Here is a 24,981-nt window from a genome sequence, read left to right as displayed (position 1 = left end):
AATATCTCATGTATCTTGTTTACAGGATAGCATGTCATTTCTGTCTCTACATGCTCAAGTTTACAACTTATTATCTGCTCTCTGTATCGCATGTAGAGGAATGATCACATTTATTAGATGACACATCTTTATTTTGACATTGGGATTTTCGATAATGGAGTCTTTCTATTATGAAAGTTTGGGAAATATACGGTTACTGTGGAGAAGTGATTGCAACACAGGTTGTATTTTTGCATGTATGCATTTTGCGTGTATGTTTTGTATAGCTGTTCACCAAACACACTTTACCCTCGCAAAGACATACACGCTGTATAGATGCGTGCGTGCACCACAAATGTATTTATAGATGAGCAATCACATTACAGTCGGTTATGCTGTGCGTGTCAGGTTCTGCAGGGGGTCTATTTAAACCCATATCATTTTAATTTTTTAATTTTGGAGTGTCCCCTTCCAATAGTAATATCAGTCCGATATCAGCAAAAAAAAAGAAACAAGTATCAAATATATCGGCCAGCCTGCATGAAAATCTCTGCTTTGAGAACTGTGATAAAGCAATTTGTTCTTCCTCTGTTAACATCTCTTCTTGCCAGCTTAGCAGAAAGATAAGAGTCTTTACTTCAAAAGTCTGTAAAACCAAACATGCAGAAATAAAGTATGTCAATATATGAGATACATGAGATACTAAATAACATACTGTATATGTGACTGTGACATTTCATGATTAAAGAAATGCATCAAATCAAATGTGCCAGCTAAATGCTAATTTATGTTGTATACATGTTAATAATTAGCGATTTTAGATGGCAATTTCATCCATCCATCCATTTCTACCGCTTATTCCCTTTGGGGTCGCGGGGGGCGCTGGTGCCTATCTCAGCTACAATCGGGCGGAAGGCGGTGTACACCCTGGACAAGTCGCCATCTCATTGCAGATGGCAATTTCAATACCTCAAAATTTTAACAACCAAAACAACAACTAAGATGTATGTTGTAATTAAAAATACACATAGCACGTACAAAACTGTACTTCCTGGCAAACACTTTGTAGGTCTCATTAAAAGACAAAACTGGCAAATTAAACTAAATACTGCCTGACTTCAACAAACCACCTAGGATAAATTGAAATAAATGCGTACTGGCAAGTGAAACTCAAAAGTTTACTTCTTCTATTCAGCATGGCCAGGATGCAGCATGCAAAACCCACAAAATCACAACAAGATATTACTTGATCAAGCCTTTTATAGCAGTCCACACTACACAATTAAGTAAAATTATGTGTTATTTGCGCTTATTGGTATCAAATCGATATCAGTATTGGACAATAGCTAAGGCTGCAATAGTGGTATGTTATAGAAAATGAAACAGTTGTTTCAGAACTCCCAAAGTTTTGATTCTTAACTTTGCATTACACATCATCCTGCTGCTTCCTGCTGGCTTCATGTTGCTTTTCTACTGTTTCAGATCAAGCTCATAGAGGGAGAATTAATGCAGCTGACAAAACTGGAGGTTAAAAGACGCAGTTTGGATTCTGAAAACCTGCAGGTGGGGGTCACGCACTTTTGATACATTCACTTTTATTTGGTCTTTATTTAGATTTGTCTGTCTTTTTTTCGACTCTTGTAGAATTATATAGATGTTACTTTCATGTTTTGTTAGCTTGGTTATAGTAAAACATGACATGAAAATCACAGTAAAGTGCAAGAATGTTGTTACGATACAAGCACTGCACACAACTCTGACGCAAAATGTTTACACCACTAATACTGAAACACAAGGGTTGTGGAGGCTGGGCCACCAATATTACATACACTATTTAAGTGAGCCATATGGGTCACTTGAGTCTAGACAAGACACTGTTTCTTCAATCGTTAATCTATCAATTTTTTTTTGCGTTTAGTCTGTTGATTATTTTTTTTCAAACAAGGGTTGTATGATATACCAGTACTAATGGGTTAAATGGTAAATGGGTTATACTTGCATAGCGCTTTTCTACCTTCAAGGTACTTAAAGCGCTTCGACACTATTTCCACATTCACCCATTCACACACACATTCACACACTGATGGCGGGAGCTACCATGCAAGGCCCTAACCACCACCCATCAGGGATGGCTGGAGCTGCCATGCAAGGCCCCAACCACCACCCATCAGGAGCAAGGGTGAAGTGTCTTGCTCAAGGACACAACGGACATGACGAGGTTGGTAGAAGGTGGGGATCGAACCAGCAACCCTCAGGTTGCTGGCACGGCCACTCTCCCTACCGCGGCAGGCCGTCCCCGTAATAAAGTACCACGGTACTAGTGGATTAAAAACGGTATTGTAGTGCCTCTGAAAAATACATGTACTATTGTTTTTGTTTCTTTTATGGAAATTACGGCGTGCTGTCGTCACATCGTGACATTGCTGGAGCAGAGTCGCATGTTTGGCAATGCACACGCACGGTGTATCTACAAGCAGACACATTGTGCCTCTCATGTCTCCACATTGTGGAGACATGAGAGGCAGAATCAGAGCTGGCCCAAAGCATAAGCAAACTAAGCGCTTGCTTAGGGCCTCGTGGCTAATTGGGAACAGGCGGTTACCATGATTGGGTATAAAAGCAGCTTCTATGAAATGCTCAGTCATTCACGAACAAGGATGGGGTGAGGGTCACCACTTTGTGAAAAAATGCGTGACCAAATTGTCCAACGGTTTAAAAACAAAATTTCTCAACGAGCTGTTGCAAGGAATTTAGGGATTTCACCATCTACGGTCAGTGATATCATGAAAAGGTTCAGAGAATCTGGAAAAATCACTGCATGTAACATTAAATGCCCGTGACCTTGGATCCGTCAGGCTGTACTGCATCAAAAACCGACATCAGTGTGTAAAGGATATCAACATATGGGCTCAGAAAACCACTGTCAGTAACTACATTTGGTCTGTAAGTGCAAGTTAAAACTTTACTATGCAAAGCGAAAGTCATTTATCAACAACACCCAGAAACGCCGCCAGCTTCACTGGGCCTGAGCTCATCTAAGATCAATCAATCATCAATCAATGTTTACTTATACAGCCCTAAATCACTAGTGTCTCAAAGGGCTGCACAAACCACTACGACATCCTCTGTAGGCCCACATAAGGGCAAGGAAAACTCACACCCAGTGAGACGTCGGTGACAATGATGACTATGAGAACCTTGGAGAGGACGAAAGCAATGGATGTCGAGCGGGTCTAACATGATACTGTGAAAGTTCAATCCATAATGCATCCAACACAGCCGCAAGAGTCCAGTCCAAAGCGGATCCAACACAGCAGCGAGAGTCCCGTTTACAGCGGAGCCAGCAGGAAACCATCCCAAGCGGAGGCGGGTCAGCAGCTCAGGGATGTCCCCAAGCCGATACACAGGCAAGCGGTCCATCCTGGGTCCCGACTCTGGACGAGCGGTCTATCCTGGGTCCCAACTCTGGACACCCAGTACGTCATCCATGGCCACCAGATCGGACCGGACCCCCTCCACAAGGGAGAGTGGGACATAGGAGAAAAAGAAAAGAAACGGCAGATCAACTGGTCTAAAAAGGGAGTCTATTTAAAGGCTAGAGAATAAAAATGAGTTTTAAGGTGAGACTTAAATGCTTCAACTGAGGTGGCATCTCGAACTGTTACCGGGAGGGCATTCCAGAGTACTGGAGCCCGTAATGAAAACGCTCTATAAACCGCATACTTTTTTTGGGCTTTGGGAATCCCTAATAAGCCGGAGTCCTTTGAACGCAGATTTCTTCCCGGGACATATGGTACAATACAATCAGCAAGATAGGCTGGAGCTAGACCGTGTAGTATTTTATAAGTAAGTAGTAAAACCTTAAAATCACATCTTAAGTGCACAGGAAGCCAGTGCAGGTGAGCCAGTACAGGCGTACTGTGATCAAACTTTCTTGTTCTTGTCAAAACTCTAGCAGCCGCATTTTGTACCAACTGTAATCTTTTAATGCTAGACATGGGGAGACCTGAAAATAATACGGTACAGTAATCGAGGCGAGACGTAACAAACGCATGGATAATGATCTCAGCGTCTTTAGTGGACAGAATGGAGCGAATTTTAGCGATATTACGGAGATGAAAGAAGGCCGTTTTAGTAACGCTTTTAATGTGTGGCTCAAAGGAGAGAGTTGGGTCGAAGATAATACCCAGATTCTTTACCGAGTCGCCTTGTTTAATTGTTTGGTTGTCAAATGTTAAAGTTGTATTATTAAATAGAGGTCGGTGTCTAGCAGAACCGATAATCAGCATTTCCGTTTTTTTGGCGTTGAGTTGCAAAAAGTTGGCAGATATCCATTGTTTCATTTCATTAAGACACGCCTCCTGCTGACTACAATCCGGCGTGTTGGTCAGCTTTAGGGTCATGTAGAGTTGGGTGTCATCAGCATAACAGTGAAAGCTAACATCGTATTTGCGTATGATGTCACCCAGCGGCAGCATGTAGATGCTGAAGAGTGCAGGGCCAAGGACCAAACCCTGGGGAACTCCACACGTTACCTTAACGTAGTCCGAGGTCACATTGTTATGGGAGTCGCACTGCATCCTATCAGTAAGATAAGAGTTAAACCAAGACAGGGCTAAGTCTGACATACCAATTCGTGTTTTGATATGTTCTAATAAAATATTATGATCGATGGTATTGAAAGCAGCGCTAAGATCGAGGAGCAGCAACATAGATGACGCATCAGAATCCATCGTTAGCAATAGATCATTAGTCATTTTTGCGAGGGCTGTCTCCGTAGAGTGATTTGCCCTGAAACCGGATTGAAAGGTTTCACATAGATTGTTAGACGCTAAGTGTTAATTTAGCTGCTCCGCAACAATTTTCGAGGATTTTTGAAATAAAGGGAAGGTGAGACACTGGTCGGTAGTTTACCATGAGGTCAGGATCGAGGTTAGGTCTTTTAAGGAGAAGATGAATAACCGCTTTTTTGAATGCTGTGTTAATATAACCCAGTTGTAGCTGGGACGCATTGTCTTTAATCTGCTTTCTAGTAAGTTCAAATTTCTTATTAAAGAACATCATAAAGTCATCTGCCGAATGGGTGGAGCTACTGGAAGGAGTCCCTTGTTGGGTTAGCGATGCTACTGTACTAAACAAAAATTTTGGATCGTTTTTATCAAGGCGGATGAGATTTGAGTAATAATTACTTTTAGCTAAGGTAAGCCTGCGTTTATAAGTTATTAAACTATCACTCCATGCTTGATGGTGCACCTCAAGTTTAGTCGTGCGCCATTTGCGTTCCAGCTTTCTACATAATAATTCCTGAGCTCTAGTTTCTTCTGTAAACCCCGGGGTACGCTTTTTTGGAGCCTTTTTTAACTTTAGCGGTGCTATGTTATCAATGGTTTCGCGCAGGGCGTCATTAAAGTTGTTAGTGAGGTTATCAATAGAGCCCACATACTTTGGGAATGGCGCCATGGGGGACGGCGTGGCGCAGTGGGGAGAGCGGCTGTGCGCAACCCGAGCGTCCCTGGTTCAATTTCCACCTAGTACCAACCTCGTCACGTCCGTTGTGTCCTGAGCAAGACACTTCACCCTTGCTCCTGATTGGTGCTGGTTGGCGCCTTGCATGGCAGCTCCCTCCATCAGTGTGTGAATGTGTGTGTGAATGGGTAAATGTGGAAGTAGTGTCAAAGCGCTTTGAGTACCTTGAAGGTAGAAAAGCGCTATACAAGTACAACCCATTTATTACCGAGCGCAGTAGGTCAGCAAGAGTTGTCGTTGTGGCCGTATTAATGTTGCAGCTGCTATAGCAGTTATTATTATTATTAGTTTGACGAACATGCGTCTGAACTTCGAATTTTATAAGGTAATGATCGGACAATACTTTAGTATACGGGAGTATCGTAACTTTGGAAACGGTGATACCCCTGACAAGCACTAGGTCTATTGTATTACCGTTGTGATGCGTGGGTTCATTTATTGTTTGTGTAAGACCACAGCTATCAATTATAGTCTGGAGCGCTACGCACGGTGGGTCCGATGGGGTATTCATATGGATATTAAAGTCCCCCATTATAATTATATTATCGGCCTGCGTCACTAGATCAGCAACAAACTCTGAGAATTCATTGATAAAGTCCGAATAGGGCTTTGGGGGGCGGTAGATAACAGCCAGGTATAGAGGCAGCGGTGTGACAGACCTCATAATAAGCACCTCAAAGGATTTATATTTATTATTTATGTTAGGACTAAGGTTAAAGTTTTCGTTGTATATTAGTGCGATCCCCCCACCCCTTTTAAGGGGACGGGCAATATGCGCATGTGTAAAGTTAGGAGGACATGCCTCATTTAGCGCAAAAAAGTCGTCTGGTTTAAGCCAGGTTTCGCTGAGACCACTGACGTTAAGATTGTTGTCTCTGATAATATCATTAACTAACAACGTTTTGGGAGACAATGATCTTATGTTTAAAAAACCTATATAATAGGTAGTGGGCTGTTTTAGGGAATTTTTTATCAGATTGTCCGTAGTAGCAATATTAATAATGTTGTGTTTATTATGCCCTGTGCACTTAAAATAATTACGACCATATCTATGAATTGAAACGACGGGAATTTTCCGATTGTTTGTTTGTGGCTTTGATAAAACGCACGCATCATAGTTTGCCACTTCAGTAGAACGCATGTCCAACTCTGAAACAATCAAAGCAGAAAAAACTTGTTCTAATTTAACTGATTCCTTACCCAGACCAGTAGTCTCGTATCTTCCATTTAAATCCGGCTTCAGGATGGAGGGAAGTAGTGTACTGTGGGGTTTAGCCCTTAGCTTTGTTTTTAGCCCCGCTCTGCATCCGCGTTTCCGATCACACCGCTGGCGTCTGCTCCGTAGACGGCCCCCGCTGGTACTGTACTCCCCTGCTTCACAGGCCACTGGATGTAGCCGGCGAAGTATTCCCGTGCTAGTTAGCAGGTCTAGCAAGCACGCGTCTATCAGTCCAAAACGGCCCGATATGTCCACATCCAGAAGTGTCTGGCGGTCGTAAGTGATCACGGAGTGACCACGATGTGAGCCAGCCATGAAGTTTGCAGAATTGTCCGGTATTTTTGCCAAATGTAAAAGTGTACTGTGGTCTGACGAGTCCACATTTCAAATTGTTTTTGGAAACTGTGGACGTTGTGTGCTCCGGAACAAAGAGGAAAAGAACCATGCGGATTGTTCTAAGCGCAAAGTTCAAAAGCCAGCATCTGTAATAGTAGGGGGTGTATTAGAACCCGAGGCATGGGTAACTTACACATCTGTGAAAACCCCATTAATGCTGAAAGGTAAATACAGGTTTTAGAGCAACATATGTTGCCATCCAAGCAACGTTATCATGGACGCCCCTGCTTATTTCAGCAAAGAATTGCCAAGCCACGTGTTAAAACAGCGCGGCTTCATAGTAAAAGAGTGCGGGTACTAGACTGGACTGCCTGTAGTCCGGACTTGTCTCCCATTGAAAATGTGTGGCGCATTATGAAGCGTAAATTACAACAATGGAGACCTCGGACTGTTTAACAACTTAAGCTGTACATCAAACTGAATGGGAAAGAATTCCACCTGAAAAGCTTAAAACATTGGTCTCCTCAGTTCCCAAACATTTACTGAGTGTTGTTAAAAGGAAAGGCCATTAACACAGTGGTAAAAATGCCCCTGTGCCAATTTATTTGCAGTGTTGCTGCCATTAAATTCAAAGTTAATGATTTTTTTGCCAAAAAAAATGTGTTTCTCAGTTCGAACATTAAATGTCTTGTCTTTGCTGGACTGTGCTTGGATTTTGATTATTGTAGCGTCATTGCACATTGCTAACAAGCTTATGTGTCTCTGCTTGAAGGAGGTGCTAGTGAAACAACGCACGGCTCTTGGTGATATGCTGCAGCAGCTACTGAAACAGAAGCACCAGAGAGAGCAAGAGCTGCAGCAGGTTCTGGTAAGCAAACACAACTTCTGTATAGTGCTGTGCAATATAACAATATTTAAAGTAGTACGACATTGAAAGGTTTATCGTACGATATAATTCTCTATTGTTGTAATTTTATCGTCTGGGCCGCAGCTAATGTAACTGCATTTTTACATCACAGTCTGCAAATAGCAGAGACGGAAGGCACAATGAAAGCAAAACCAACAAAACCCAAAGATAAATTGGTGCCAACCAAAGGAAGTATAATTAATTTGTTTGGCTTTGGTTTGGGTTAAAAAATCAGACACCAACCAAACAACAGTAATCTGCAAATAATGCCGCCAACAAGTTATGACTACCGACTTGAACATATACATCTGTTTTTTTTCCCGTCACTGGCACTGTTCTTTTCTTCTCTTCAACTCAAGCAAATGAGATAACAATGTGCATTTGAATTTGTTATATTTAATTCAAAGTGAAATTATGATGCTTTTATCATCATCTCAATGGATGGTTATAGTAAAGTTTTCCGAGAGTTTCTTTTATCATTTTAATACACTGTATCCAAACTTCAAATGCAACATAGCGTTTCACTTTCCTTGGCGCTGGACCTATCGCAGAGTAAAGTAGTTAATGGGGACCTGTTATGCAAAACTTAACTTTCCTTACCTCTTGGTACCTGTTTTTGTGTAACTGGGATTGCATAAGTATTGAAAATTTGAAATCAAACCATGGAGTCATGACGGAGATATTTATAAAATTGCCTTCCTGCATACTTCTTCTTAAGAAGCCGTTTGGAACTTTCCTAATTTATGACGTTTTTCCAATTGGTGACGTCAGCGGAAACCTCCATATTTGGTAGAGATTTACCCGAAGAGCTTTGCATTAGAGTGTCCACCCTGAGATCGGTAGGACGTGAGTTTTAACCCTGGCCGAGTCATACCAAAGACTATAAAAATTGGATACATTACCTCCCTACTTAACACTAAGCATCAAGTGTTGGAATTGGGGGTTAAATCGACAAAAATTATTCCCGGGCGTGGTCATCGCTGCTGCTCACTGCTCCCCACACCTCCCAGTGGGTGATCTAGGGTGATGGGTCAAATACAGAGAAGAATTTCGCCACACCTAGTGTTTGTGTGTGTGACAATCATGGGTACTTCAACTTAACTTTAACAAGTCTGTTATTGTAGTGATCACTGTGGTCAAGTTCTGTATTTTTCTCTATCGTCTTGTTCTGGGGCAGACTTGCCTGTACATGTACATGCATCCTGTGCTGTTGCAATGTCTAATACAAAGTAGCGTGTAGTTCATGCTTATGTCTGTCAGTATGGAAGCGCTAAAACTAAATCATGTCTGGCGTAGAAAAGATATAGTCGAAGTGGCTGTAAATAGGACCGCCCACAAAACGAAGCATCATGAAGAGACAGTCAGAAAACTGTTTGAATACGCTCTGTAAAACATAATCTATGCTAAATGTTGACCAAATAACTACCATTAAATAGTATGTCGACCAAAAGGAAGTGTTTAAAATGTAGAAAAAAAAATGCCCCTTTAAATCGACGGGAGAATGCTGCGCAGCCGGAATCCACACGTTTGCTTTTGCCTTGTAGTTTAATTACACTGACTTTGGGTTTTCTAGGTGGAAATGGAGCTGAAGTCGGAATCCAACCAGCAGAACTACTGGATGATTCAGTACCAGAGATTGCTGGATGCTAAGCCCTTGTCTTTACGCATGCAGGTACTTAGCAGGACTGAGCACGTTTGACTTGCTGAAAGATATGGAAACAAACTGTACTGATGTGTGTCCACTGCAGGAAGCAGGTGTGGAAAAAGAGCTTGTAGATCTACTGTGTAAACTGTCAGCTCAACATTATCTGCCCATTATGGCTCACCACCGTGTAACAACAGAGGCCCTTCGTCACATGAACCCCTCTGACCTAAAGAAGGTGTGTAGACAACACAATTTCATTTACCTGGTGTGTGACGTCTGGACCTCATACCTCACTTTATTGGTCAGAAAAGTCAAGCCAGAGCTAAAGTCAAATTTGACACTGGCCATCATCACCATCACTTGCAAACAATTGTTTTCTTCTATCCATCCATCTAGTGTCGGATGCAACAAGTTAATCGACATCGTGTTGTCAAATTCCTGGCCTTGTATGCACTCATGCCATTTACAAACCCGATTTCCATATGAGTTGGGAAATTGTGCTAAATGTAAATATAAACAGAATACAATGATTTGCAAATCATTTTCATCCCATATTCAGTTGAATATGCTACAAAGACAACTTACAGTATTTGATGTTTGAACTGATAAACATTTTTTTTTTGCAAATAATCATTAACTTTAGAATTTGATGCCACCAAAACGTGACAAAGAAGTTGGGAAAGGTGGCAATACAAACTGATAAAGTTGTGGAATGCTCATCAAACACTTATTTGGAACATCCCACAGGTGTGCAGGCTAATTGGGAACAGGTGGGTGCCATGATTGGGTATGAAAGGAGCTTCCATGAAATGCTAAGTAATTCACAAACAAGGATGGGGTGAGGGTCACTACTTTGTAAGCAAATTGTCGAACAGTTTTAGAACAACATTTCTCAACGAGCTATTGCAAGGAATTTAGGGATTTTACCATCTACGGTCCGTAAAATCATCAAAAAGTTCAGAGAATCTGGAGAAGTCACTGCACGTAAGCGATGATATTACGGACTTTTGATCACTCAGGCGGTACTGCATCAAAAACCGACATCAGTGTGTATGACCACATTGACTCAGGAACACTTCATAAAACCACTGTCAGCTGGTCGCTACATCTGTAAGTGCAAGTTAAAACTCTACTATGCAAAGCCAAACCCATTTATCAACAATATCCTGAAACGCCGCCGGCTTGGCTGGGCCCGAGCTCACCTAAGATGGACTGATGCCAAGTGGCAAGGTGTTCTGTGTTCTGACGAGTCCACATTTCAAATTATATTTGGAAACTGTGGACGTGTTATCCTCCAGAACAAAGAGGAAAATAACCATTGGGATTGTTATAGGCGCAAAGTTCGAAAGCCACTATCTGTGATGGTATGGGGGTGTATTAGTGCCCAAGGCATGGGTAACTTACACATCTGTAAAGGCACCATTAATGCTGAAAGGTCCTTACAGGTTTTGAAGCAACATATGTTGTCATCCAAGCAACGTTATCATGGTTGCCCCTGCTTATTTCAGCAAGACAAGTGTTTCAACAGCTTGGCTTTGTTATAAAAGAGTACGGTTACTTTTTCTGGCCCGCCTGCAGTCCAGACCTGTCTCTCATCGAAAATGTGTGGCACGTTATGAAGCATAAAATACGACAGCGTAGACCCCGGACTGTTGAACGACTGAAGCTCTACATAAAACAAGAATGGGAAAAAATTCCACTTTCAAAGCTTCAACAATTAGTTTCCTCAGTTCCCAAACGTTTATTGAGTGTTGTTAAAAGAAAAGGTGACATAACACAGTGGTGAACATGCCCTTTCCCAACTACTTTGGCACGTGTTGCAGCCATGAAATACACAGTTAATTATTATTTACAAAAAAAAATTAAGTTTATGAGTTTTAACATCAAATATCTTGTCTTTGTAGTGCATTCAATTGAATATGGGTTAAAAATGATTTGCAAATCATTGTATTCCGTTTATATTTACATCTAACACAATTTCCCAACTCATATGGAAACGGGGTTTGTAACTCCGACATACCAAAAATCTAAAAGCATTGGGCATTTGTAAAAAATGGAATGTTATCTCTGTTTCACATTGTTATGTTTTGTTTTTAGCTTGGCATTAATGAAATTGGCATCCAGAAAGCTCTTCTGAAATGGGCCCAGGAACACCTGCCTGGAGGTAAATTCTACACACACCTTAGATGGCCTTGGTTTATACTGTACATTTGTATTTGTATTGGCATTTTCCTCTTTGCGTTGTGTGATGAGTTTTAAGGCCACGACCGACACCAGGGTTGCTGTGCATCTGCACTTCACATGTATGTGGCGAATTCAACATAAAATACAACAGGTTGTGGGTAACATTTCGCCATATGTTGTTCCTCTATCAAGGACAAAAAGAGTGTTAGATGCAATAAAATAGTAATATTAAAATAGCGTACCTGATGGAGTCAAAATTTTGTAGTCAATATTTTCGCCATATATTGTATATACCGTATTTTTCGGATTATAAATCGCTCCGGAGTAAATGTCGCACCGGCCGAAAATGCCTAATAAAGAAGGAAAAAAACATATATACGTCGCACTGGAGTATAAGTCGCATTTTTGGGGGAAATTTATTTGATAAAATCAAACACCAAGAATAGACATTTGAAAGGAAATTTAAAATAAATAAAGAATAGTGAACAACAGGCTGAATAAGTGTACGTTATATGACGCATAAATAACCAACGGAGAACGTGCCTGGTATGTTAACGTAACATATTATTGTTAGAGTCATTCAAATATCTATAACATATAGAATATGCTATAAGTTTACCAAACTATCTGTCACTCCAAATCGATAAATCTGATGAAATCTTCTTCCTCGATGTCGCTTCTAAACAACTCTGCCAACTCCAAAGGTATGCGTCGCTTCCTCTTGCCGTTTTCTGCTGCATATTTCACTACGTCCAACTTGTAATCTGCAGTACATGATTTCCTTTTTGGTGCCATTTTTGTTCAGCCCTTCTCAGTTTTTATAAGTTACCGCCAACGTTGAAATTATCCATTTTAATAGCTACGGGAGTAGCATGTACCAATTAGCATCCCATGACCCACAATGCACTTCTGCCAAATTCTTATTGGTTGACGTGTGTGTGACGATTGCTGACATTTTCTTTGTCTCTTCCGCGAATGAGATAAACAATATTATTTAATATTTTACAGTAATGTGTTAATAATTTCACACATAAGTCGCTCTGGAGTATATGTCGCACCCCCGGACAAACTATGAAAAACACTGTGATTTATAATCCGAAAAATACGGTATACACACAATGCAAAGACACTGAACAAGAAAGGATAATAAAATAATGCTATTAATGAAACAATAAACACATTTTTCTGCAGTAACATGGACCTCTCACGTAGAGAATGTGGACAAAAAGAGAAGTAGAAAGGTGTTTCCAACAGATATAAAGAGGCATGTGTCACAACAATTAATGGTGTAGCACTGATTAAAGTTTCCACATATTGATATAACATAAAACAAACACCAGTTATTTTAATGTAATATACACATTTTGTGTAATTGTAACAATAATAAAACATGATATACTGGTAGTATAATGTATAATGTAGTCAGAACAGTAGTATTTTGTGGCAGGAAGTAGAACGATTAACCTGGATGAAACATTAATCGATAGCCTCTGGAAACGGATGTTTAAACTTGATTCGCCGTAGACCACATACAGAGACATTGACTTCGCTTTTGTTAACTTTTCTTATCGTATATTTTTAATGTATTTTTTTTACTACACACATAGTGTGTACAACTTTTTCTTTTTTCATGTGGTCAGAATCTTCATGTGTTAATTTATTGTCTATGCACAGCAAAAAATAAGAAATAATGTATTTCCTTTCTACAATGTAGGCCAGTAACATAATAATTTATATAAAAGAAAAAAACTAGGTAGATGCTCCGCAGACTGTAAATTATTTTATGTCTGGAATATTCCCCTGTGGCCATATAAAGCAGTGGTCCCCAACCTTTTTGTATCCGCGGACCGGTCAACGCTTAATAATTTGTCCCGCGGCCCGGGGGGGGGGTGTCTTTTTTGTTCTTTTTTTTATTTTTTTCTTCTTTGTCATGAAAAAGGGACGTTTTTTGTTGTTGGTGCACTATTTGTAAGTGTATATTGTGTTTTTTATGTTGATTTAATTTAATTTAAAAAAAAAAAACTTTTTTTTTTTTTTTTTTTTTTTTTTTAAATAAAAAATTCTTCTGCGGCCCGGTACCGATCGGGTCACGGCCCGGTGGTTGGGGACCACTGATATAAAGCAAGCTGCGGGCCACATTTTGGACACCCCTTCTCCAGGATAACCAATTTGGATTGAGGGGCATCTTATACAGGGAGAGTTAGGGTTTTTTTATTTTATAGAAAGAAAAACATTGCTATCTGGGTTGAGAATATTTTTTTCCATCTATCGTGAGAAAACAATCAAAAATAATAATCGTTTTTGGTGGTAAAAGTTTAAGAACCAGATTGACCTAAAAGTCAACATCCATGTTCAGCATGAAATGCATGCTTGGCTCTCGGGGGGCAGAGGTTTTCATGGTTGGGTTATATTATGGTAGTTTATGATTGTGTGTATTTGTAGTTATTGTTGACAAGCCTAATATATTGATTTATGAACTTGTGTAAATGTATATGATCACCTCAACCAAGGGTGGTATGTTTTTTTTTTGACACTTCCCTTACATTTCTTTTCCTTTCAAACTACAAAATTGATCATTTAGATGTTTTTGGATCATGTTCAATGATGTTCCAGTAAAATATTGGTCAGAATCCTCACTTTAATTGTTAAAATGGGGTTGCTCTGTTTTATCCTACTCGCTTTTGGATATGTAGACTTGTGCAGATGTTTAATTATTCTACACAATTAACATGTCTAAAACAAATACACCATAAACAGACTATTAGACAAAATTTTGGTGTGCACATTTTATTCTGTCAAAGCATGTTTCATGTCTTTCTAATTCAGGTTGTGCATTCATCTGAATTTAAAATTTAACGTGAACATTAGACAAGATGCTTTCCTCCATTAGGTCAAGTTGCAACTTACTATAGGTTTGTCACGATAGCTGTGAGGGGGGACTTTTCACAGTAAAAATACATGTAATTTCACAGTAATAATAGCACTGGAATGTATTTCTTATCCAAATTATATATCTCCTTAGGTGCCTGTAAGATGGTCGAGCAGAGCGAAGAAACTGAAGTCATCCCATCAGAGCCATCTTCCTTCTTCCCTCCAATTCCCGACACCTATAGCATCATGACACCCAGCCCACCACTGACTCCCGGTACCCCCATCACCCCATCAGCACCCAGCCCTGTGGAAGGACCAGGGGGCTCGGAGTGTGTGGTCTGCATGGAGACCACGGTAAGAGGATAAGCCATGCTTGTCTGAGTATTTACAGTTGTGGTCAGAAATTTGGATCGTGTACACCAGTGGTCCCCAACCACCGGGCCGTGGCCCGATTGGTACCGGGCTGCAGAAGAATTTTTTATTTAAAAAAAATAAATAAATAAATAAATATATATATATATTTTTTTTTTAAATTAAATCAACATAAAATACACAATATACACTTACAAATAGTGCACCAACCACAAAAAACTCCCCTTTTCATGACAAAAACGTCCCTTTTTCATGACAAAGAAGAAAAAAAAAAAAGGACACCCCCCGGGCCGCGGGACAAATTATTAAGCGTTGACCGGTCCGCGGATACAAAAAGGTTGGGGACCACTGATGTACACTACTAAATAGAATCCTGTGATTGGGGAAAAGTCATTTTGACTCCTTACAGTCAAATCTCAGTTTTAATTTGGGTTAGAATTTAAGTTTGGGTTGGCGTTAGGGTACAATCGTCCCTTGTTTATCGGTAAACAGATTGGTACTTGGTAAATGATTTCTATAAAGTCAGATTATTATTATTAAATCAAATATTTACATAGTTAGAATATAAAAAAACATTTGTTTGACCTTTGAAATACGTTTGTAACTAATTAGAGCCCTCTAAACATGAAATAACCCATATAGTCACCTTAACACTAGTGTCACTCAATAGCGAACTGTGACCTTGACTGTGGTCTACTGTAGATTGCAGTAGTCACCTGTATCCCAAAGGATCCCTTACGCGCTGGCTACTCTAGCACAACCTCTACGTGGAACTACTTCGTCACATCCTGGGTAATTCCTTTAATTTAGAACTGGGCTTCCGGGCACTGCCACCTAGAACTGCTACCCTTGGGCAGACGCTATAGGGTGCTAAAAGCGGGCACAAATAGACTAAAAAACAGTTTTTACCCAAGAGCATTAAACAGCCACTGAGTGAGCAAAATGTTTCCGTCATGTCCTCATTTGTCATGACGTTTTATTTTTTCGGACTATAATGTGCAATAATGTTATATGTGAATATGTATATATTAGGGGTGTAACGGTACACAAAAATTTCGGTTCGGTACATACCTCGGTTTAGAGGTCACGGTTCGGTTCATTTTCGGTACAGTAAGAAAACAACAAAATATACATTTTCTGGTTATTTATTTACCAAATTTGTAAACAATGGCATAGCATACATATACACACAGGGTCCATTGCCAAGGTTAAAGTGGTCAACATATATAAAATAAAAACTAAATAAGATAAGGCTCAGAATGGTTTCTTAACAAAACCTTTTTACATATAAAGTGCTTTTTTTGATTGATTGATTTAGACTTTTAATAGTACATTGCACAGTACAGTACATATTTCCCTACAATTGACCACTAAATGGTAACATCCCAATAAGTTTTTCAACTTGTTTAAGTCGGGGTCCACGTAAATCAACATTAAACTGCCTCCAGTTGTTGCTCAGAAGAAATAAAATGACAAAACTTTTCTTCTACATATAAAAAGTGCAACACTAAACAGTTTCAAGTCAACTCAGCCTCAGATTAACTTTTGTTCCCCCTCCCCAGCCTGGCTAACTTGGTAGTAAGAGGATATAGCGACTTATTGTTCTTCCACCATAGAAGTGGGTCAAAATCTAGTTTTAATGCAATACAGCAACCCCCCGCAACCCCGAACGGGACAAGCGGTAGGAAATGGATGGATGGATGATCTTAAATGTACTGCTATAAAAACATTTGTTATTGCCTTAGCCCTGCCTGGCTGGCCGAGGAGAGGCTGCTTGAATGTGGTGTTTGCACCACGTTCCTCTTTCTCTTCCTTAAAGCGAGGTTGACTTGGGGGTGGTGACGCTTCAAAGGGGTTAACATGTTTGACGTGTTGGTAGAAGCATACCCTACTGCTGCTCAACAATGTCGGCAAACCTCTGTCCTCCATTGATGTATCGCACCGCGAAGCCGAAGTGTTCCCAAAGGACAGATGTTAACGAGGCAGGAGGGTCTTCCAGCTCTGGCTTTTGCATGTTGTTCTAGCCCGGTCGCTGCTAGCCCGCCGTGTGTTGTGCCTCGCTCTGCATTGTTTACACAATGTGCGGTGCGCTACCTAATATGTCCGTGTAGAAACTCGTTCGGTACACCTCCGAACCGAACCGAAACCCCCGTACCGAAACGGTTCAATATAAATACACGTACCGTTACACCTCTAGTATATATATGCATATGTATGAATATGTGCATGTGTGTGGATATATACATATATATAGATACATATCTTCTTTTTTTATATTTTTTTACTAATTATATTACTAAATTATTGTTTATGCACCTTAGGGGATCTGCTCCAATTTTGTTGTTCCTTGAACCTGTTCACTGTAATAATGACAATAAAACTCTATTCTATTCTATTTATAGACATAAGTTCTGTAAAAAGTTGGTCAACTTGACAACCGCAGCTACAACCGTTGGCCGTTTTGTTAGCATTAAGTGTCCCGTGTTGTCATTTCACATCGCTCAGGTCAAAGGCTCACCAATGCAATGTGGCGTTGATGATATTGAAGATGAAGTGCATCAACAGAGTTGTCAATCATTCACACTGTCATGACCTTCTGATGGAAAAGGCAGGAGGCTTACTGTCTTTGGATAACGCAGGATTGTTGAAGGCCTCTTGCAACACAGCAATCGTAAAAGATTCTGAGTGTTATCGGACAAAAAAAAATCATGCGGTAAACCCAAAACAAGTTCATCATCATCTTCCGCTTATGATGATGAACTTGTTTTGGGTTTACCGCATGATGTGTACCCCAAAACAAGTTACCTGACATATTTTAACGTTCTGTTTCTTTGATTTTGTCTTTCGCTTCCTCTTTTTTTCTTAGTTCTAATGGTCGGAGGTGCTCACACGCACTTCAACTGTTGAATTAAAACTTACGTTTGTTTCTTGTCTAAAGGAAGCAAAAACAGCAACTATTTATTGCCCAGTGACAAATACTACTTCAAATAGTAACTCAAGGTGGCTCCCAACTTAAAGCGTAACCAAAACCTGAGAGATTGCTCGTATCTGAAAACACTCGTAAGTTAGGGGACTTTTGAATTGAGGTACCACTGTATATGTCCAGACTTTAGGGACCCGCAGCATAATCACACTTTAATTTAATTAATGATGAATGTATGTAAAATTCTGAACACAACTGGATAAAGCTGGACAGATGAGAGATGGTGTTTTTTTCTTTCCTCTCCAGGCTCAGGTCATCTTTTTGCCATGCGGCCATGTTTGCTGTTGTCAGGTGTGCAGCGGCGCCATGCAGAACTGCCCTCTGTGTCGAAGCGCCTTATCCCAGCGCATACGCCTCTACCACAGTTAGAATCCGCTTTTATTTGTTGTGCATGACTGCCGTGCTGCTGTGTACACGTGCTTGAGGCAGTTTTCCTATACTAACCAAAAATATGTTTATGATATTTATGTCCACACCCCCACAGACTCACATGGACACAAGTGTTTGTCGACATATACAGGACTGACTTAAGCGGACTCTACTGCACTTTTGCAAAACATTTCAGCATTTGGTTGGTTTGTAAAATCATGATAATGTGAGTATTCACTGTTGTGTTTATGGATGTTCTCATTCATCCCGGTCATTGTATTCTCAGGGGTTTCAATCGAGAGCACCTGGACTGTTTAGTTTGTCTTAAAGGTCGTTCTGCCTCTCATCCGGCAGGCTTCATCAGTTCATACTAATAGAATTAGATTGGTCAGATGTAGTCTTAAGGCTGGTGTCAAAGCCCCAACTAAAAAAGTTAAAGTACCAATGATTGTCACACACACACACACTAGGTGTGGTGAAATGTGTCCTCAGCATTTGACCAATCCCCTTGATCACCCGCTGGGAAGTGATGGGAGCAGTGGGCAGCAGCGGTGCCGCGCCCGGGAATCATTTATGGTGATTCGACCCCCAATTCCAAACCTTGATGCTGAATGCCAAGCAGGGAGGCAATGGGTCCCATTTTTTTATAGTCTTTGGTATGACTCGGCCGGGGTTTGAACTCCCAACCTATCGATCTCAAGGCGGAAACTCTAACCACTAGGCCACTGAGAGGGTCAGAATAGAATAGAAAGTACTTTTTTGAACCCTGGGGGAAATTCAGCACCACAGTTCGCTCAGAATAGACAATAATAATAATAAGTAATATATAACATATATTATATATATAATATTTAATATATGAATAATATAAATATATTGTACACATAAGTGCAGTCAAGAAGGATTGCATTATACAGTCTGATGGCTGTCGGTGTGAAGGACCTCCTGTGTCATTCAGTGTTGCATTTTGGGAGCCTGAGCCTTCCACTGAACGTGCGCATATGTATCCTCTAACCCAGGGGTCGGCAAACCAACATGTTGAAAGAGCCCATTTTGGACCACAAATACAAAAAACAAACCTGCCTGGAGCTGCAATTAAATGAAAAGCCTTAAATAAGTGTTATAATAAAGGCAACACATGATGTAAGTGTTTATATATCAAGATACAGGTGATTCCTGCCGGGCATTGCTGCCTGACACACCTCCTCTAATACCCTTTGAACAGGTGTGCTGTGACACCTCACTGAACACCTCTGTGGGCAGAAATGGGTCGTCAGTTATATTAGCCTACTATAAAAATGACTATGTGTCTCAATACTTTGTTGACAGAAATGTTGAAATGTAATATTTATTCTACACATTTTTACAACATTAGAAAACATAATTAAAACTTGTCAGAGGGCGAGATAATTCTTGGAAATGACTGTCTTAAAACGGCCGAAGGTATAGATGTATGTTTATCCAAGTTGAAGGACACACAAATGGATTTATTACATTCTTTGCAAGCTGAGTAACGTTTGCTGTGGTCTGGAACAACATGGCACAAAAACAACTATCAGAAATGCAGCCAATACTACATACAGATAATGTGCCATGAGACATGCAAATATAAATTAAATACACAGAGGACATAAGTAAATGAGCTCAAATATACTTACACACAAGGTATCATGATTCTAGCCCAAATAGAATGTTAGTATGGGTTAGCTTGCAGTCATGCAGTGACCAACTATGTCTGATTAGCACTCCACACAAGTCAAGAACATCAACAAAGCTCACCTTTGTGTGCTCACGCACAGCATAAAACGTTTGGTGGACAAGATGAGACAAATGAGTGGCATAAAACACGTCTGAGAGAGTAAACAAACAGTAAGTTCAAGGACCGCCTAAATTAATTGGACAAAACGGCGCTCGCCAATTACGCTCATCAGTGAAGCATGTTAAATATAAACAGTGGGATTTCTAACAATTCAAAAGGTTTGAGTCATGTTTATCCTCCTACAGAAACCATATTAAAACAAAAAGTATATTTTTTTCCCCCTCATCTTTTTTAATTTTCATTCATTTTTGACAAAGCTCCAGGTAGCCACTCGGGCAGCGCTAAAGAGCCGCCGCGTGTTGCCAAACCCTTCTCTAACCAGAGATGGGCCTCAGACAAGGATGGTTTTGCTCTATTGTGGTGAAAAAAACATATTATTCCCTTAAGTTGTATGAAAGTCACGAAGAAGGACACTTTGAACCAGAAAGTTCCTACTCTATCTCCTGTTATTTGTTAATGGCTAAAATTGTTAAGTCTCTTAGAAATGAAATAGTTTGAATATTGGGACAAGCGGTACTAAATGGATGGATGGATTGTGTTGATATTGTTACACTGCCTTCCTGTGTTGGTTATAATTGTGAATAAAATGACCAATATCGCCCCTGTAACTACAATGTGTTGGATCGAAACCCAACTCTATAGTATGAGCCACTACTATAATTCACTTCCCAAACAGTAAAGTGACTTAGTTTTTTTTTTCAGATTATAAAGTCAATAAAACTTACCACAAATAAGTCATAAAATGTACAGGTAATACATATTGGCTTACCTCACTTATGATGGATCAGTAAGGATGGGTACCAATTTCCGGTACCTGTGAAACGATACTAGTACTCAACGGTACCAATTTTCGGTACTTAAGTGTGTGTTGATAAATATTAATAATTTTGATAATGAAATCTCATTTTTTATTGTAACATTTAAAAAATAGCTGATTATAGTAACTGCTGTACAGTTGTTATATCTTGTTTAATGATGACATTCCTATGTTTCAATTACAGTTGCAAGTCCAAGACGTTAGAAAGCTATAGTGTATAATTTATGGTGTGTTGGCAAGTCAGTTCAGTCTTTGCTGTCCGGTCTTTTTTTGTGTCCCAAAAAGTGTTAATAATGTAAGTATTGTACTTTTTACGCACCAGCTGTTTGATTGTAACGTGCATTTTAGTTGTAGTTTTCATTGACAAGTTTGGAGGTGTAGAAATCACCATGTAAAAGTGTTAATGCTAATCAGTAGCATGTCAATAGCAAAGCCAATGTATAATAGCATCAAGCTAGTGCATTTTTTGAAAAGTGGAGGCTTACTTTACTTCCGATGAAGTTTTTTTTTTTCCCATTACATTTCTTTGTTGGCATTAAAAATTGCAACATTCCCTAGAGGTAGTTTGGCTGAGACAGCTCTCAGTGCTGCTGAATTGATTTTCAAGTGCTTAAGTGCAAAAAGGCAAAACACCTGGGCATTATATCACGCGCAACCCAGGTACCGTAACATGGCACCATTGGATTTTGTGTGGATAAGTGCCCGGTAAGACCACCGTGATTCAGTTGGTGCCAAACAAGTACCAGATTCGGTACCCACCCCAATAATTGGTATTTAAATTGTCATCATAAAACCCCAATCAGAACCCCCCAGATGCCACTAAGGAAAACAAGCCTTTTGTAGCCCTCTGTAAATCTGAAAATTGAGAAATTACTTTTTACAACAGCACCGCTGCAAAGCCTCAGCAATTGAAAAGGCATTAATAGACAATTCTTTAGATAGGTGAAAGAAATAAAACGTCTCTTTAAGTGATTTACTTTTGTATCCCCTACCAAACAACATGTATTTAAAGTTTTCTACATACTGTACAAGAAAATTGTTGGTGAATTTTGGGGAATTAATTCATAAAATATGTTGTACCACTTTACCAAAAAACAGTTGTAAATGAAATCCATTCATCCATCCATTTTTAACCACGTGTCCCTTTCGGGATCGCGGGAGATCTTTGAGCCTATCAGCTGCATTCGGGTGGAAGGCTGAGTACACCCTGGACAAGTCGCCATCTCATAGCAATGGAAATGAAATTGACACATTAATTGAAAAATGTATCAATTCAAGAAATAATTGTGCAACCCTATCTTGTTGTAACATAAACCAACTTAGGCTTGCAATGTCCCCAATATATATAAATGAGTGCATTCGTCACTGCACTGGACAGCATACACCAAATTGTGTGGGGTGTCTGGTCTGGCCATTGTCTCAGAATGTTGCCAGGTTGGAAGTGTACTGGAACATTGCATTGGTTAAAAAACTGTTTCTCACATTGACCTAAAACATACAGAATGATATTGGTATTACGTCTGTCATTTTTTCCCTTCCTCGTGCACTTTGTTCTTGTTCCTCCACAAACTATTTTTTCACCATATTTTTTTCCCCACAAATTTCCCAAAGGAAAAACCATGCTATCCTGTGCACGCCATCTTCTTGTTAGAGCAGTGTTTTTCAAGCACACTAGTGTGCCGTGAGATACAGTCTGGTGTGCCGTGGGAGATTATGTAATTTCACCTAATTGGGTTAAAAATATTATTTTGCAAACCAGTAATTATAATCCGCAAATACTGTGCCGTTGTTTAGTGTCTGTGCTGTCTGGAGCTATACAGAGTAAACATGTAATATTCTTCCATATCAGTAGGTGGCACCGGGTAGCAAATTGCTTTGTAGATGTCGTGAACATGGTTTGTCGTGATCACAATATGCGGGAGGCAGCGTGTAGGTAAAAAGGTATCTAACGCTTAAACCAAAAATAAACAAAAGATGAGTGACGCTAAGAAAAGGCATTGAAGCTTAGGGATGGCTATGCAAAACTGGCTGAAAAGTAAACTAAAACAGAATGCTGGACGACAGCAAAGACTTACAGCGTGTGGAGCAGACGGCGTCCACAAAGTACATCCGTACATGACAATCAACAATGTTCACACAAAGACTTACATCGTCTTGATTGTGTAGACAAAGCCGGTGCGGGGAATTTTCAAAGAAGACATGAAACTACTACAGGAAAATGCCAACAAAATAGGAAAATCCACCAAAATAGTAGAGCAAAACAAGAACTAAAACACGGCACACAGGAAAAAAACAAAAAAATAAGTCACGACGTGATGTGACAGGTGGTGACAGTACACCTACTTTGAGACAAGAGCTATAGTGATGAATGGTTGGGTGTGGTTTGAATTCATATCCAACAATTGTCAATATCGGCTGCTTAGTTTCATTTTTCAATGATTTCTACTGGTTGTGTGCCTCAGGATTTTTTCATTTGTTCAGAAAAGGTTGAAAAACACTGTGTTACAGTATAAAAAGTTGGAACTTTGGCACCATCATCTAGACTAGATCTGACAATCTAAGTCTGTGAGCGTGAAGTGATGAAACCTGCTCAGATGCAAAGCGAAACATCTTCTAGGACAAACTGAACAGTCCAGTTGCAATCGATTAAAAGCCCTGAGAATATTTAATGTAATTTTAAAATGACATAACTCAAAGGTAGGGTTTAAAATGGACTTTGTTGACCTTTTCTTTCATCCGTATGAGTTTCGATGTGAATTTAGCTCTAATGCTACTATAAGGGAATGTAGTATTTTAAATTGACTAATGTACACAATTTGGGACTTTTTAATACACTTTATCAGCGTGTAAGTGCGATTCTTTAAATCTATTTCGAAAAGGTGACTTATTGACCTATATTAACTGTTCTTATATCTTACTGCTAAAAATGTTGGACTCAATAATTGCTATTATTCACTAATCATATATATATGTGATACTTAAGCAGGCATTTGAAAATTATTAACAATGGCTTTTAAGATGTCTGCTGTTAAGTGCTTAAGTGTATGTAGTCTCCTCCTTGACAAAAATATATTCCATCCATCCATCCATCCATCCAATTTCTACCGCTTATTCCCTTTGGGGTCACGGGGGGCGCTGGTGCCTATCTCAGCTACAAACGGGCGGAAGGCGGCTGTACACCCTGGACAAGTCGCCACCTCATCACAGGTCCAACACAGATAGACAGACAACATTCACACTCACATTCACATACTAGGGCCAGTTTTGTGTTGCCAATCAACCTATCCCCAGGTGCATGTCTTTGGAGGTGGGAGGAAGCCACGCAGTCACGGGGAGAACATGCAAACTCCACACAGAAAGATCCCGAGCCCGGGATTGAACGCAGGATTACTCAGGACCTTCGTATTGTGAGGCGGACGCCCTAACCCCTCTATCACCGTGCTGCCCCAAAAATATATTATTATATATATCATCAACAAGCTTTGCTGGAAAATAACTTTTGTCTTTTTGTTTTGTTTGATCACTCGTGTATTTATAGAGTCTAACCCCCCTTTTCTGACCATCACTAATGCTATTCTATTCTCTCAAGTGCTCTTATATAGTCAACACCTGATATTTAAGATAAATATAGAACACACATAACCATCTTGTTTCAGTGTAAATATTCATGTTGCATGGGAACACTCCTACTTTTGAAAATGTACACTGAAAAATATACGGGTGACACAAATTAAATGTATAAACTGCTTGTGGAGTTTTCTTACAGACTATAAATGCAGTGTGGTTTGATTAATAACTATGCAATAGTTATCTCCTACAACGCATGTTTGTTTTTATGAAAATGTGCTCAAAAATATTTGGTACTTTATATGCTGTATGTATCGACTGAATTCTAACGGTACTATCGGGTACCAGTTCACGTAACATCAAATGGTACCATATTATGATACCTTT

At 39.8% G+C, this 24,981-nt stretch overlaps 1 protein-coding gene across 2 annotated transcripts in view; it reads left to right on the top strand.

The window, feature by feature from the left end:
• lrsam1 (leucine rich repeat and sterile alpha motif containing 1) overlaps window positions 1-24,775 on the top strand; it is a 57,353-nt gene extending 32,578 nt beyond the window's left edge. For both annotated transcript variants that reach the window (XM_061876783.1, XM_061876782.1), the window contains 7 exons: window positions 1,462-1,542; window positions 7,833-7,928; window positions 9,541-9,639; window positions 9,716-9,847; window positions 11,710-11,776; window positions 14,819-15,021; window positions 18,269-24,775. In XM_061876783.1, the coding sequence (XP_061732767.1) occupies window positions 1,462-1,542; window positions 7,833-7,928; window positions 9,541-9,639; window positions 9,716-9,847; window positions 11,710-11,776; window positions 14,819-15,021; window positions 18,269-18,391 (801 nt within the window). In that variant the 3' untranslated portion in view covers window positions 18,392-24,775. The remainder of the gene's footprint in view (window positions 1-1,461; window positions 1,543-7,832; window positions 7,929-9,540; window positions 9,640-9,715; window positions 9,848-11,709; window positions 11,777-14,818; window positions 15,022-18,268) is intronic.
• The last annotated feature ends 206 nt before the right edge of the window (window positions 24,776-24,981 follow it).

This window comes from Nerophis ophidion, linkage group LG17, assembly GCF_033978795.1.
Source record: "Nerophis ophidion isolate RoL-2023_Sa linkage group LG17, RoL_Noph_v1.0, whole genome shotgun sequence".
In the NCBI taxonomy this organism is placed as follows: Eukaryota; Metazoa; Chordata; class Actinopteri; order Syngnathiformes; family Syngnathidae; genus Nerophis; species Nerophis ophidion.
Note: the sequence above shows the minus strand (reverse complement) of the source record. Positions and strands in the feature narration are given on the sequence as shown.